General features: G+C 44.7%; 2 protein-coding genes across 2 annotated transcripts; both read left to right on the plus strand.

Moving 5' to 3' along the window:
• The first annotated feature begins 250 nt into the window (after positions 1–250).
• LOC140279781 (olfactory receptor 8G17-like) lies at positions 251–5,503 on the plus strand. Its single transcript, XM_072374952.1, has 3 exons — positions 251–278; positions 384–394; positions 4,595–5,503. Exons 1-3 carry the CDS (start codon positions 251–253, stop codon positions 5,501–5,503), a joined length of 948 nt encoding a protein of 315 aa, XP_072231053.1.
• Positions 5,504–9,116: 3,613 nt separating this feature from the next.
• On the plus strand, positions 9,117–10,061 carry LOC140279335 (olfactory receptor 8G17-like). The gene has a single exon (XM_072374450.1). The coding sequence runs from the start codon at positions 9,117–9,119 to the stop codon at positions 10,059–10,061; it is 945 nt and encodes a 314-aa protein (XP_072230551.1).
• Positions 10,062–12,992: the final 2,931 nt, after the last annotated feature.

A 12,992-nucleotide genomic window follows, 5' to 3' on the forward strand; every position in this document is an offset into this window, starting at 1 on the left:
CAAATCTGCACCTCACTTTGTCCCCTTAAAATCATGGGGTTTTCATATTGAGGCAGAAATCTGGAACAAACGCTCGCTGTTCGAAAAGTAGAAGTCGGATCCGAATAATTCTTTCACCGTGAGCGCCAGAAGGGAAGGGGGAAGCCAGCGGTGTCATTTTTATTCTTCTACCCCCCGTGGCTCCTTTATTATGGCAGTTTTAAAATTATTTTTCCGACTGATTTCAGGGCTCGCCCGTTTTTATAATGGGATGGAATGTTCCCTCTCTGCGCTCACAGGTGATTTGTGAGAAATCTGTGAGGCCAAGCTCAATGACAGTCACATTGGGTGAAAGACAACTAAAATACCTACGTTTTGATGTATAATTTATCCAGATCAGGCAGACATTTTGGACGTGAGAGGAATTTGTTCGAGAAATGTTCTTTTAATGATTTTTAGAGTGACAGTTACAGTGTAACCGACATGAGACGACCTCCTCTGGACACCTAAAACGTAAACTGCCGTTGTGTCAAAGCTGTATAAGCTATTAACAAGCCCTTTACCACAGTTAAAGCTGAGTCTTTCCTGTCACACACAAACTTTGAATGATGTGTGTGTGACGCTGTATGGCTGAGTTCAGAGGCCTCCAATGTGAGGCAGTTTGGGGCTCGAAGATGCCATGTTGATAACAATGGGTGAATTTCAAAAAGTTATACAAAGTGTAGGATATCATGAAAAACATAGTATCAGAGATACTAATAAGCAAATATGGAATATCATACAAACCGTAGTATAAGATGCAGAAGATATATAATGTCCTACACAGGATAATACAAAAACATCAAGCGTCCCTTGAAGAATCTTGAGCTCTCCTCCTGTCCTGTGGTTTGTTTTGGTTTCTGGGCAATATTTGTCTTCCAAGTTGTGTTTGTTTCTTCCTGGTGTTCCTGGTTGCGTTTGTTCCTGTAGTGTTTGGGATGTTTCTTCTAGGCTTCCATCCTCATATTCATTCCATCTGGGAATTTGCATTGCATGCGGTGGATCTATTTGTGTTCCTGTTTTCTCCTCTCTGTTTGTGTCCATGTGGGGTTGTGTTGTATGGGTTTGGCCCTTAGGTTTTCGATCCCATGTTGTTGGAAGTGTTGTACGATGGGTGTTTCTGATTTCCTGTTTTTTCGGATGTTGTGTTTGTGTGCATGTAGACGGGTGGTCAGGGAGTTCCCTGTTTCACCTATGTATTGTTTCTGGCAGATGGTATACCAGATTAGGTAGATAGCGTTTTTGGTTCCGTGTGTGATGTTGGCTTGAATTGGCCATCTCTTGTTGGTTTTGGTGCTTCTGATGGTTGTTTCTGCCCTGGAATTGTTATCCGTCCCCTTTCTTCGGTTTGAGGTGAATTTGGATCTTACTAAGAGGTCCTGGAGACTGGGGTTTCTTTTGAAAGCCGAGATGATCTTCAGGTTCCGCAGTTGTGCTTGCATTTGCTGTTTCTGCTGGAAGTTGTTCTTCAGTTGCCGGTGGGCTTTTAATGTGTATTTTGAGAAGTATCCCGTGAGTGGTACTATTTGCTGGTTCTGGTCCTGTTCTGTTTCTTCTGTTCGGTTTGGTTTGTTTTGGTTCTTTCTTATTGTCCTGAGGAATCGTCGTGTGTAGTTCCTGTGTTTGAGGGCCTTGAAAAGTGTCTTGATGGCCATTTCTTTGTCTGTTTCCTGGGAGCAGATTCGTGTGTAGCGGATTAACTGGGATTTGATGATCCCTGAGAAAGTGTGTTTTGGGTGGAAGCTTTCACGATGTAGTAGAGCGTGTGTGTCCGTGGGTTTTATATATAGTTTGTGGTCCAGTTTTCCCGTTAGATGGAAGTTCGGGCCCTTGTATGTGGTTGTGTCCAGGAAGTGGATCTCCTGGTAGCTGGTAGATGGTTTTATTCTGATTGATGGGTGGTGTTGGTTAAGAGTGTCGATGAAGTGTTCAAAGTCCGTTTGGGAGTGGTTCCAGATTCCCCATATATCGTCCAGGTAGCGGTAGTAGGCCTGTGGAAGTTTGTTACATTTCTTGAATGCGTCCTTTTCCCATTTGGCCATGTAGATGTTTGCGTAAGCGTTGGAGAATCTCTTTCCCATGGCTGTTCCTTTGATTTGGAGGTACCACTTGTCGTCAAAGCAGAAGTCATTACACTCCAGGTTGATCCTGAGGAGTTCCATGATCTCCGCGTCTGGTCGGAGTGGGTCTGGGTTGGATTGGAGGCATTCTGTAATGGCTTGCATGCCCTTTTCCGTTTCTATATTTGTGTAGAGGCTTTCTACGTCCGCAGTAAATAACATGCAGTTTGGTTCCAGACGGAGATTGGTGATTTTCTGTAGGAAGTCCTGTGTGTCTTTTATGTAGCTTTCGTGGTGGCTTGAGAGGGGGTTGAGATGGTAGTCCAGTAGGATTCACTGCCGCAGTCGGACACTATCGGTCGTCCTACCGGTATTTTATGCGGCACTGTCCATTTCTCCGGTTCCTTGTGTATTTTGGGGAGTAGGTAGAAGTACCGTGGTCTGTGGGGAGGTTCTCCTAGTAGATATTGCATTTGGGCTTTGGTCAGATACTTTTAATTTTCCATTTTTGTAAGGATTGTGGATATTTTTTTGGCTGTTTGTGGATAGATTGGTTCTGATAGGGGGCGGTAGTACTGTGGGTCGTTCAGTTGCCTCAGGGCTTCCTGTTTGTAATCCGTTTTGTCCATGATCACTACGCTGGAGCCCTTGTCTGCGGGTTTGATAATGATTGAATGCGCCTGACGTAGTTCCTTTAATGCTTTTTCCTCCTCCTTGGTTAGGTTTTGTGGTTCCGGTTCCATTTTGATTTTGTTGAGTGTTTCTGTCTTGATCGATCAATTCCAGTACTGCTGGTAGTGTATCTGCCGGGGCTGGTTCCCAAGTGGAGGGTGATCGGAATGGGGTTGGTTTTCTCTTTTGGGTTCTGTCCTTAAAAAAAGTGGACAATTTAAGTTTGCGGTGGTATTGTTGTACATGTAGTTTGCATGATTCACGTACGTTTTGGATTCTGGTCATCGTGGGTATAAAAGAGAGTACCTTGCTGAGTAAGTGCCGGTGTTGGTCAAATAAATTAAATGTGGATAGGTTTATTACTGCCTTATCCAGTGGGTTGGGGGTTGGGGGAGTTAATTCATATGAGGGCATTAGTTTAAATATTCCCTCCAAAGGTTCCACATAAGTTGGCCCGTTATGGGGGACCAGTGTATGTGGTCGGCTGTTGTTTCAGCCTTATTCTGTGGGAGTGGGGGTATTAGGTTGTTTGTGGGTATGATTTCCTTCAGGAAGTTGTTAAACATTCTGAGGTTTAGTTTTTGTCTGTCCGTCAGCTGCTTTGAGAAGTTCAGGGTCTGGAAGTAGATATCTGCGTATGGAAAGGTCCTCTTAGCTGTGTACCAAAGTCTGAGTTTTTTCAGAGTGACATGGATCTTGGATCTTACCAAGAGGTCCTGGAGACTGGGGTTTCTTTTGAAAGCCGAGATGATCTTGAGGTTCCGCAGTTGTGGTTGTATTTCCTGTTTTTGCTGTAAGTTATTTTTCAGTTGTCGTGGGCTTTTAATGTGTAGTTTGAGAAGTATCCTGTGAGTGGTACTATTTGTTGGTTCTGGTCCTGTTAGGGTTAGGGTTGACGGACAGCTATGCTGGGCGTTGCCCATCGCCCGGCGTCCAACGACGCACCTGCTCAGGCCCGATCATCACTGCTTGCAGCTTTAATTCTATGATCATACAGATTTGCCACTGCCTTTTCTTGTGTATTTTAGCTTGTATTTATGTTTTACTGTATATTTTACTTCATGTTTATTGCTGTTTGCACCAGGGATAAGAGGGAAACATTATTTCAGTTCTCTGTATGTCCTGTAAAGCATTGATAATAAAGTTGACTTGATCTTCCAAGTATTTTATGGATCTGGCAGTGGAGCCGGCTGGTGGTCTTCCAGCCGACCGTTTGCATAAGTGCTACAGGTGCTCATTTCTGCAACATTTCTCTTGTACAATCTCTCCACCTATGTAGAACAAAATGTTTTTTCAGAAGATGATCAAAGCTCCCCCTGAGATCAGTGATGTTCATAAAACCCATGCACATTATTCCACGTGCACATGAGAGAAAGACGGCGCTTGAGGAGTGACTCACTGGACAGTTTACTACTTAACTCGAGATGTTAGGCTGGTAGCTGAATGTGATTAATTGTTGAAAGTAAATTTCTTTTGTTGGAGATGAAGTTGTGTGTTTGTTATGTGCAAAATGTGAAATGTTCATCTTTGCTGATTCTGAAAAAAAAGGTCCTCTGGTTTAGTTTTTGCTGCTTTTCCTTCAGACGAGCTCAGATGGAACACGGTCCTTCCAGCAGCCTAACGCTTCAGCTTCAGGGGATGAGGCTCAGCACGAGTAACAAGTATACCATCTTTCTTCTTTTCCCCGATATGTTTGTTTGTCTTGTTTCATGCAAATTGGAAAGACTGTACTGTGACATAAAGCAGATTCAGGTGCAGAGCTTAGAGTCTCTGTGAAATCAACCACATTGTTTTGTTCTTTCAGGTCAGTGGAAGGCTACACCTACAACAGCTTCACGCTGCAGCTGGAAGGTTTAAATGTCTCACAGGAATCCACATACCCTGTGTTTCTGTTCATCTTTTTCTCCTACTTATTCATTATAGTTGCAAATGTTGGCCTTGCTGTTTTGGTTTTTGTTGATAAGAGCCTCCATCAGCCCATGTATCTCCTCTTCTGTAATTTGTCAGCTAATGACGTCTTGGGGAACTCTATCATGTTGCCTCGGCTGCTAATAGACATGTTGCGGCCTTCATCTGAGCGCCTCATCAGTTATTATGAGTGTGTGGTTCAGGCTTTCACCACACATATGTTTGGGACCACGTCCCACACAGTTCTGATGATTATGGCCTTTGACAGATATGTTGCCATCTGTAATCCTCTGCGTTACACTGTAATAATGACAAATAGGATGCTGATAAAGCTGACGGTCTCTGCCTGGGGGGTGCCTCTTGTTTTGGTCGGGGTTCTGCTCGGTTTGACCATCCGGCTGAATCGATGCAGGACTCTTATCAAAAGCCCTTACTGTGACAATGCTGCTTTATTTAATCTCTCCTGTGAGAGTGTTGTCATTAATAACATCTACGGCCTCACTTTCACTGTGGTTCTGTTCATAGCCTCTATAGGCAGCATGGTGCTCACCTACACTCAGATTACAGTCGTCTGTCTGACCAGTAAGAACAAGTCTTTGAACAGTAAAGCCTTGAAGACCTGCAGCACTCACCTGGTTGTGTATCTGATCATGTTGTTGAGTGGAATGGCCATCATTACCCTGCATCGCTTCCCTCAGTACTCAGACTACAGGAAACTTGCTTCTATTTTGTATCATATCATCCCAAGCAGCCTCAACCCCATCATCTATGGTCTGCAGTCCAAAGAGATACAGAAATTTTTATCAAAGTTGTTTAAGTCCAATAAAGTGTTGGCATCAAAATAAGGGCAACATGTAATGTTAGTTTGTACTTTTATTAATCATGTGAGCAGGAAATGGAAAGTAAAGCTGTCAAGTGATTCAAATTCCTTTTAATTTCATATTCTGTTAAAGAATCTGTCCAAATGAAAGATTTTTTTTGGCTGAAGTTTAATATTTTTTAATAGAGAAATAACTTTACGAGCCAAACATTCAAAGGTGGAAGCAGCAGAGGATCGTTTCCAGGTGGAGGAGCTTAGATCATTTACAATCCCCATCTAAACGGGCCCAGGTTTCAGAATGACTGCTGTCTACATGTTGCTCACTTTGTTTACTGGTGGTCAGAAGTAAAGACACGGTGCAGGTAAAGATACAAAGTTATATCTATATCTAAAGTTATATCTATATAGAACAAGTAATCCCTAAAACAGATTAGAGACTCTATTCTTATGATGCAAAATTTCTGCAATGATTACAGCTCTTAACACGATCAGCTAACTGGAAACTATCCTGTTGATTCACGGGAGGTTCTTTCTTAAACTGTGCAGAGCTCAGATCTCATGTTGTGCAGCAGCTGGCTGAAACAGAGGCAGCAGACCTGTGGTCACAGCCTTGTCAGGGCAGTGTGGTGGTGGTGGTTTTGTGCTTGGCTTTAGTAACTTCATCAACTGTATGTACTTTGATTTAAAAAGAATAAATTCAATGACTGAAAGCATAAAAAGGGCTTTTATTTCTTCCTCACATGTGCTGTGGACAGTAAACCCAATGATGACCTGTGGATCAATAATCAGATTACAATAACAACAAGATTATGAAATAAATTCAGAGAATTAAGATGTGTTTCGAGTCCTGGAAAGCCACCTGATCTCGCAGAAAAATGTAACATAGTCAGAAAACTTTAAAAACTTTGTGATTTTGTAAAGATAAATGTTAATTTTGCATGAGGAGTCCACTGTACATGCGTGGTGCAAGGACCAAGATGCAGACTTCAAAATAAAAGGCAGAACGAAGGACGCGGCTGAGCCGGATTATCAAAAACTATTAACTATGAAAAACAAACAAAACTGTGGATAAATAACAAGACTTAACTGTGACAAGATGCAAAAACCTGACCTGACAAAACTGTGGACATGAACATGAGAGGAAAGGTGAGGTAAGGATTCAGGAATTAATGAGGGAAACCTGGAAACTGAATACTGTGGGGAAGTGATTCGTGATGAGGTGCAGCTGTGAAACAGAAAACGGGGAAAAAACATCACCAGAAACCCATCCATCCATCCATCAACTGCCGCTTATACGGGGGTCGGGTCGCGGGGGCAGCAGCTTGAGCAGAGAAACCCAGACCTCCCTGTCCCCGGCCACTTCCTCCAGCTCTTCTGGGGGGACCCCGAGGCGTTCCCAGGCCAGCCGAGAGACATAGTCTCTCCAACGTGTCCTGGGTCTCCCCCGGGGTCTCCTCCCAGTGGGACGGGCCCAGAACACCTCCCCAGGGAGGCGTCCAGGAGGCATCCTAACCAGATGCCACCTCATCTGACTCCTCTCAATGCGGAGGAGCAGCGGTTCTACTCCGAGCCCCTCCCGGATGACTGAGCTTCTCACCCTTTCTCTAAGGGAGGCCCAGACACCCTGCGGAGGAAACCCGTTTCGGCCGCTTGTATTCGCGATCTCGTTCTTTCGGTCTCTACCCACAGCTCGGGACCATAGGAGAGGATGGGAACGTAGATTGACCAGTAAATAGAGAGCTTCGCCTTCTGGCTCAGCTCCTTCTTCACATCGACGGGTCGGTGCAGAGCAACACTGCAGACGCTGCACCGATGCGTCCGTCAATCTCACGCTCCATTCGTCCCTCACTGGGAACAAGACCCGAGATACTTGAACTCCTCCACTTGGGGAAGGATCTCATTCCCAACCCGGAGCATTCCACCCTCTTCCGGCTGAGAACCATGGTCTCGGATTTGGAGGCGCTGATTCTCATCCCAGCCGCTTCACACTCGGCTGCGAATTGCTCCAGTGAGAGCTGAAGGTCACGGCCTGACGACGCTAACAGAACCACAAAAAGCAGAGACCCGATTCTGAGGTCAGCAAACCGGACCCCCTCAACGCCCTGGCTGCGCCTATAAATTCTGTCCATAAATGTTAGGAACAGAATCGGTGACAAAGGGCAGCCCTGATGGAGTCCAACTCTCACCGGAAACGTATCCGACTTACTGCCGGCAACGCGGACCAAACTCTGACACCGGTCATACAGAGACCGAACGGCCCCTATCAAGGGGTCCGGCACTCCATATTCCCGGAGCACCCCCCACAGGACTCCACGAGGGACACGGTCGAACACTTTCTCCAAGTCCATAAAACACACGTAGACTGGTTGGGCGAACTCCCATAAACCCTCCAGGATCCTGCCGAGGGTATAGAGCTGGTCCACTGTTCCTCGGCCAGGACGAAAGCCACACTGCACCTCCTGAATCCGAGGCTCGATTATCCGACGGATCCTCCTCTCCAGTACCCCCGAATAGACCTTACCAGGGAGGCTGAGGAGTGTGATACCCCTATAGTTGGAACACACCCTCCGGTCCCCCTTTTTAAAGAGGGGGACCACCACCCCGATCTGCCAGTCCAGAGGCACTGTCCCCGATGTCCGTGCGATGCTGCAGAGGCGTGTCAGCCAAGACAGCCCTACAACATCCAGAGCCTTGAGAAACTCAGAACGGACCACATCCACCCCCCGGGGCCTTGCCACCGAGGAGGTTTTTGACCACCTCGGCAACCTCAGCCCCAGAAATGGGAGGCCCCGTCTCCGAGCTCTCCGACTCTGCCTCCTCCGAGCACGTGTTGGTAGGATTGAGGAGTTCCTCGAAGTATTCCCCCCACCGACTCACAACATCCCTAGTTGAGGTCAGCAAAGCCCCGTCCCCACTGTAAACAGTGTTGACTGTGAGCAAAAACGTGGTGCAAAAACCTGACAAGCATGGCGTGATCATAAAAGGTAGAGTGAGGATTTCGCGATGACTGGAACCTGGAAACTAAATACTAGGGAAGGTGATTGGTGATGAGGTGCAGCTGAGGAACAGAAAACAGGTGACTTGAGTGAAACTAAGTGACAGGGGAAAAACATGACAAGAAAATAAACCAAGAACCTGAAAACATAACAAAACAAAACTCAAAACGTGGCTCATATACCTTATGTGGAACATCCTCCTGAACAACGTTGCAGACTGAGCATAGACCTTGAATGCAGACATCTCCCTCAGAATGGCAATTAACTGCTAGAGTAATAAGGAAATAAGCAAAGATGGGCTGAATGGTTGAAAGAAATGTAATGGTAATTAGAAAAGGTTTGGTGTAGAAATAATAGGAATAAAGTTTGGTGGTTAGACTCTGGTGTTGTTCCCTTCACTGTTATGATGGTGTTTAATTATGATGAGATATTACATCATTCTTTAGTCCCCTAAAGACACGATCACGTCTTTATAACACTTACCCAGAGAAGCTTGTTGTCTTTTTCGGCAGGGAAAGACAACACAGAAAAGACGAAGCAGACACATTTCAGGAAAGTTTAAGTTTTCTTAAAGAATATCTAATCAAAGTATATGTGAGGGACATTTATCCGGGTAAATAGATAATTTACATGAAGCAGCTGATGGAAAACTACACCTATAACAGCTTCACCCTCCAGGTGGAGGGGTTAAATGTCTCTGAGGAGTCTGTGTATCCTCTGTTTCTTTTTCTGTTTTTCTCCTATGTGTTCATAATGATTACAAATGTGGGAATCGTTGCTCTAGTTTTCAAGGACAAGAGCCTCCATCAGCCCATGTATCTCCTGTTTTGCAACCTGCCTTTTAATGACATACTTGGGAACTCTATCCTGTTGCCCCGTTTGATGTCAGATGTTCTTCTTCCTCCCTCTGAGCGCTTCATCAGTTATTATGAGTGTGTGGTTCAGGCTTTCACCACACATATGTTTGGCACCACGTCCCACACAGTGCTGATGATCATGGCCTTTGACAGATATGTTGCCATCTGTAATCCTCTGCGTTACGCTGCCATAATGACCAATAAGATGGTGATGAAGCTGACGGTCTCTGCCTGGGGGGTGGCCTTTGTTTTGGTCGGGGTTCTGCTCGGTCTGACCATCCGACTGAACCGATGCAGGACTCTGATCACTAACCCTTACTGTGACAATGCTGCCTTGTTCAAGCTCTCCTGTGAGAGCGTTGTCATTAATAACATCTACGGCCTCACTTTCACTGTGGTTCTGTTCATAGCCTCTATAGGCAGCATCGTTCTCACCTACACTCAGATTACAGTCGTCTGTCTCATCAGTAAGAACAAGTCTTTGAACAGTAAAGCCTTGATGACCTGCAGCACTCACCTGGTTGTGTATCTGATCATGGTGTTTAATGGAATGTCAATCATTACCCTGCACCGCTTCCCTCAGTACTCAGACTACAGGAAACTCTGTACCATTTTGTTTCACATCATTCCAGGCAGCCTGAATCCCATCATTTATGGTCTGCAGTCCAAAGAAATCAAGAAGTTCTTGTCAAAACTGTTTGAGCCAAAGAAGGTATTGCCATGCTCATGAAGTCTGTCTCTGTAAATATGTCAATACTCCTGGAATATTGAGTCCATCAGTGTCAGTAGGTTTGTAAACACTAAGCTCACCGCTGCAGGTGAGGAATATTTAGGCAGTGATGCACAAACTTCTGGTATTTTTAAACTTAGACCTTATTTCTGGCATGAAATACGTTCATTAAACCTATTTTCCAGGACTGTTGGAGAGCTTTATGAAATGAAAACTTAAATATGTAAATTGTTGATTGTTTGAACTTTTATTTAACAGACCAAAGAAATTATTTTCAGCATCTTCACTGAATGACTTCATTACATTTCATAAATCAGAACCAAATGTGGAATCTGAAGCAGCAACACTCAGTAAAAGCTGTTCCAGACTCATGTTTCCATCGTGTTCCTTCAGCTTCCTTTAATGACTCTTTTTACTGAGTTTTTCACAGGAATCTGAGTCCATTCCTGCTGAATCCCAGATTCCAGCTGCTCAGCAGTCCCTGGTTGTCTGGTTCTCCTCTTCATGATGCTCCAACATCTGCAGCAGGAGACAGATGTGGACTGCAGGCAGGCAGCCGAGCTCACACACTCTGTGTGTCTGAAGCTGCTGGAAGTCCTGCAGAATGAGGTCTGGCATCGTCCTGCTGAAATAACCACGGACCTCCCGGGAAAAGACGGCACCTTGATGGCAGCATCTGTCTCTCCAGAACTCCAACATCCAGCTGTGCATCAGTGGTACCTTCACCCAGATGAAGCCCTCCATGCCCTGGACTCTGCTGCAGCCCCAGACCATCACAGACGCTGGCTTTAAACCTTCCTCTGAGAACAGCTGGATGCTCTTTCTCAGCAGTTTTTCCCAGAAGCAGCTGAAACGTGGACTCATCTGCCCACAGAACACGTGTCCACTGTCTTTCTGTCCCTCTGAGATGAGCTGGAGTCCAGAGAACTGGGCCGTGGTTCTGCTCAGAGCTGATATATGGCTTCCTCCTGGTGTGATGCAGCTTCAGCTCACATTTCTGGATGCAGCCGTGGACTGTGTTGAGTGGAAATGCTTTTCCCAGCTCCTCCTGAGCCCATGTGGCTGTATGGATCATGGTGGCCTGACGGTTTCTCCTGCAGTGCTGCCTGAGGGCTCCGAGCTCATCCAACAGGGCTTTCTGTCCTTGGCCTTTCCACACTGAGACTTCCCCAGACTCCCTGAATCTGTTCCCAATATTCTGCTCTGTAGATGCTGAAAGACCAAAGTTCTTTCCAGTCTGACTCTGAGGAATATTTCCTGAACTTATTGATGATTCTCTGATGGAGTTTGGCCCAAAGCGGTGAGCCACGACCAAAATGACCAAAGAAGTACTTTATTCAGACACTTCTGTATGACCTATCGGGGTCAACTCCTGACACAAGAGCTTTTCCACATCAGAACAAATGTAATTCTTGACTGTTTCCTCCTAACTTGCCATAGAGCCTTCTACAGGAAGCAGAAGGGTCGGCAGATGGCATCATTACAGGCAGCGATTTCAAAGTTTGACACCCGGACAACTGGCACTCTGCATTACTAACGCAACACTTGAAGCATCTCTAACTCTGTTTTATGTTGACCTGGTCTGGTGGGCAGTGAAATCCACTTTTTTTTGTTTTTTTACACATATGTAATAAAGACTATAATAAAGATATAAACAAATATTTCTGAGCTGAACCTGTCAGTAACAACACTTTGCTATAACACTGGGTTTCAGCAGCATTCCTGGGTTTGGGTTAGAAATAAAAAACACAAACATGAACCTGTTTGAAACTTTTTGTGCAGTTAATCATGACCACTACAGGTCGTATATTATTTTTATATAATTATCAGTTCTTATTGCCTGCAGAAAAAATTACTCAGGTTGTTTGGAAGGACAGTCTTGAGGTCCGAAGTTTAGTTTTCATCATGTGATTTTTCTTTCCCTTTAGCTGCCGGGTTCCCAGCTGCCACTAGGAAATAGGCAGGGTAACACCTGGGTTGGTTTGCCAGTCCATCACAGGCCAAAACAGAGACAAACAACCTTGCATTTGGTTAATTTAAACTCCCCAATTAACCTAAATGGTTTTTTTAGGAGAGGAAGAGAACCCACACATGCACAAAGATAACATGCAAACTCCACACAGAGCCGTGATTCAGAGCTGGAACCATCTTGCAGTGATGAGACGGTGCTAACCAACACACCACCGGGCAGCCCAGATCGAATCAGATAGTATCGTATCGTATAGTATTGTATCGTATAGTATCGCATCGTATAGTATTGTATCGTATAGTATCGCATCGTATCGCATCGTATAGTATTGTATCGTATAGTATCGCATCGTATCGCATCGTATAGTATTGTATCGTATAGTATCGCATCGTATAGTATTGTATCGTATAGTATCGCATCGTATCGCATCGTATAGTATTGTATCGTATAGTATCGCATCGTATCGCATCGTATAGTATTGTATCGTATAGTATCGCATCGTATAGTATTGTATCGTATAGTATCGCATCGTATCGCATTGTATCGCATCGTATCGCATCGTATCAAACTGTCTTCGGTTACATTATAGTTCAGGCAAACCTCTCACATCACTGTCTTCAGCGTTCAGACCCAGAATTTGGGATTGACTCAGAATTCAAATTTGACAGGCAGATAAATTCAGTGGTTAAAAGTTGTGTTTTCCAATTGATGAAACATTGCTAAACTTTTTTTTACTTTAAGACAGTTATTACAGCCTTATAAATGCTTGTACCTGGACATCAGTCAGTGTTTTAACTGTCTGAAAAATTATCACCCCTGCCTCACTGCCTTCTAAATAAAAACACGATGAAATTCTGTAAAGTATTATGTTGTGTTTTTAAAGCTTTGCATGGGTTGGTCCCTACTGTAACTGCAGGTTAGTTACTTCTGGACATCGTGTCTTTTTGACCTTTCACTGTCAG

Source organism: Leuresthes tenuis, unplaced genomic scaffold, assembly GCF_036924035.1.
Source record: "Leuresthes tenuis unplaced genomic scaffold, fLeuTen1.0.hap1 SCAF_21, whole genome shotgun sequence".
Lineage (NCBI taxonomy): Eukaryota > Metazoa > Chordata > Actinopteri > Atheriniformes > Atherinopsidae > Leuresthes > Leuresthes tenuis.

Bases quoted from the DNA above. Each gene is read 5' to 3' on its own strand.
- LOC140279781 (XM_072374952.1), top strand. From the start codon at position 251: ATGGAATGTTCCCTCTCTGCGCTCACAG.
- LOC140279335 (XM_072374450.1), top strand. From the start codon at position 9,117: ATGGAAAACTACACCTATAACAGCTTCACCCTCCAGGTGGAGGGGTTA.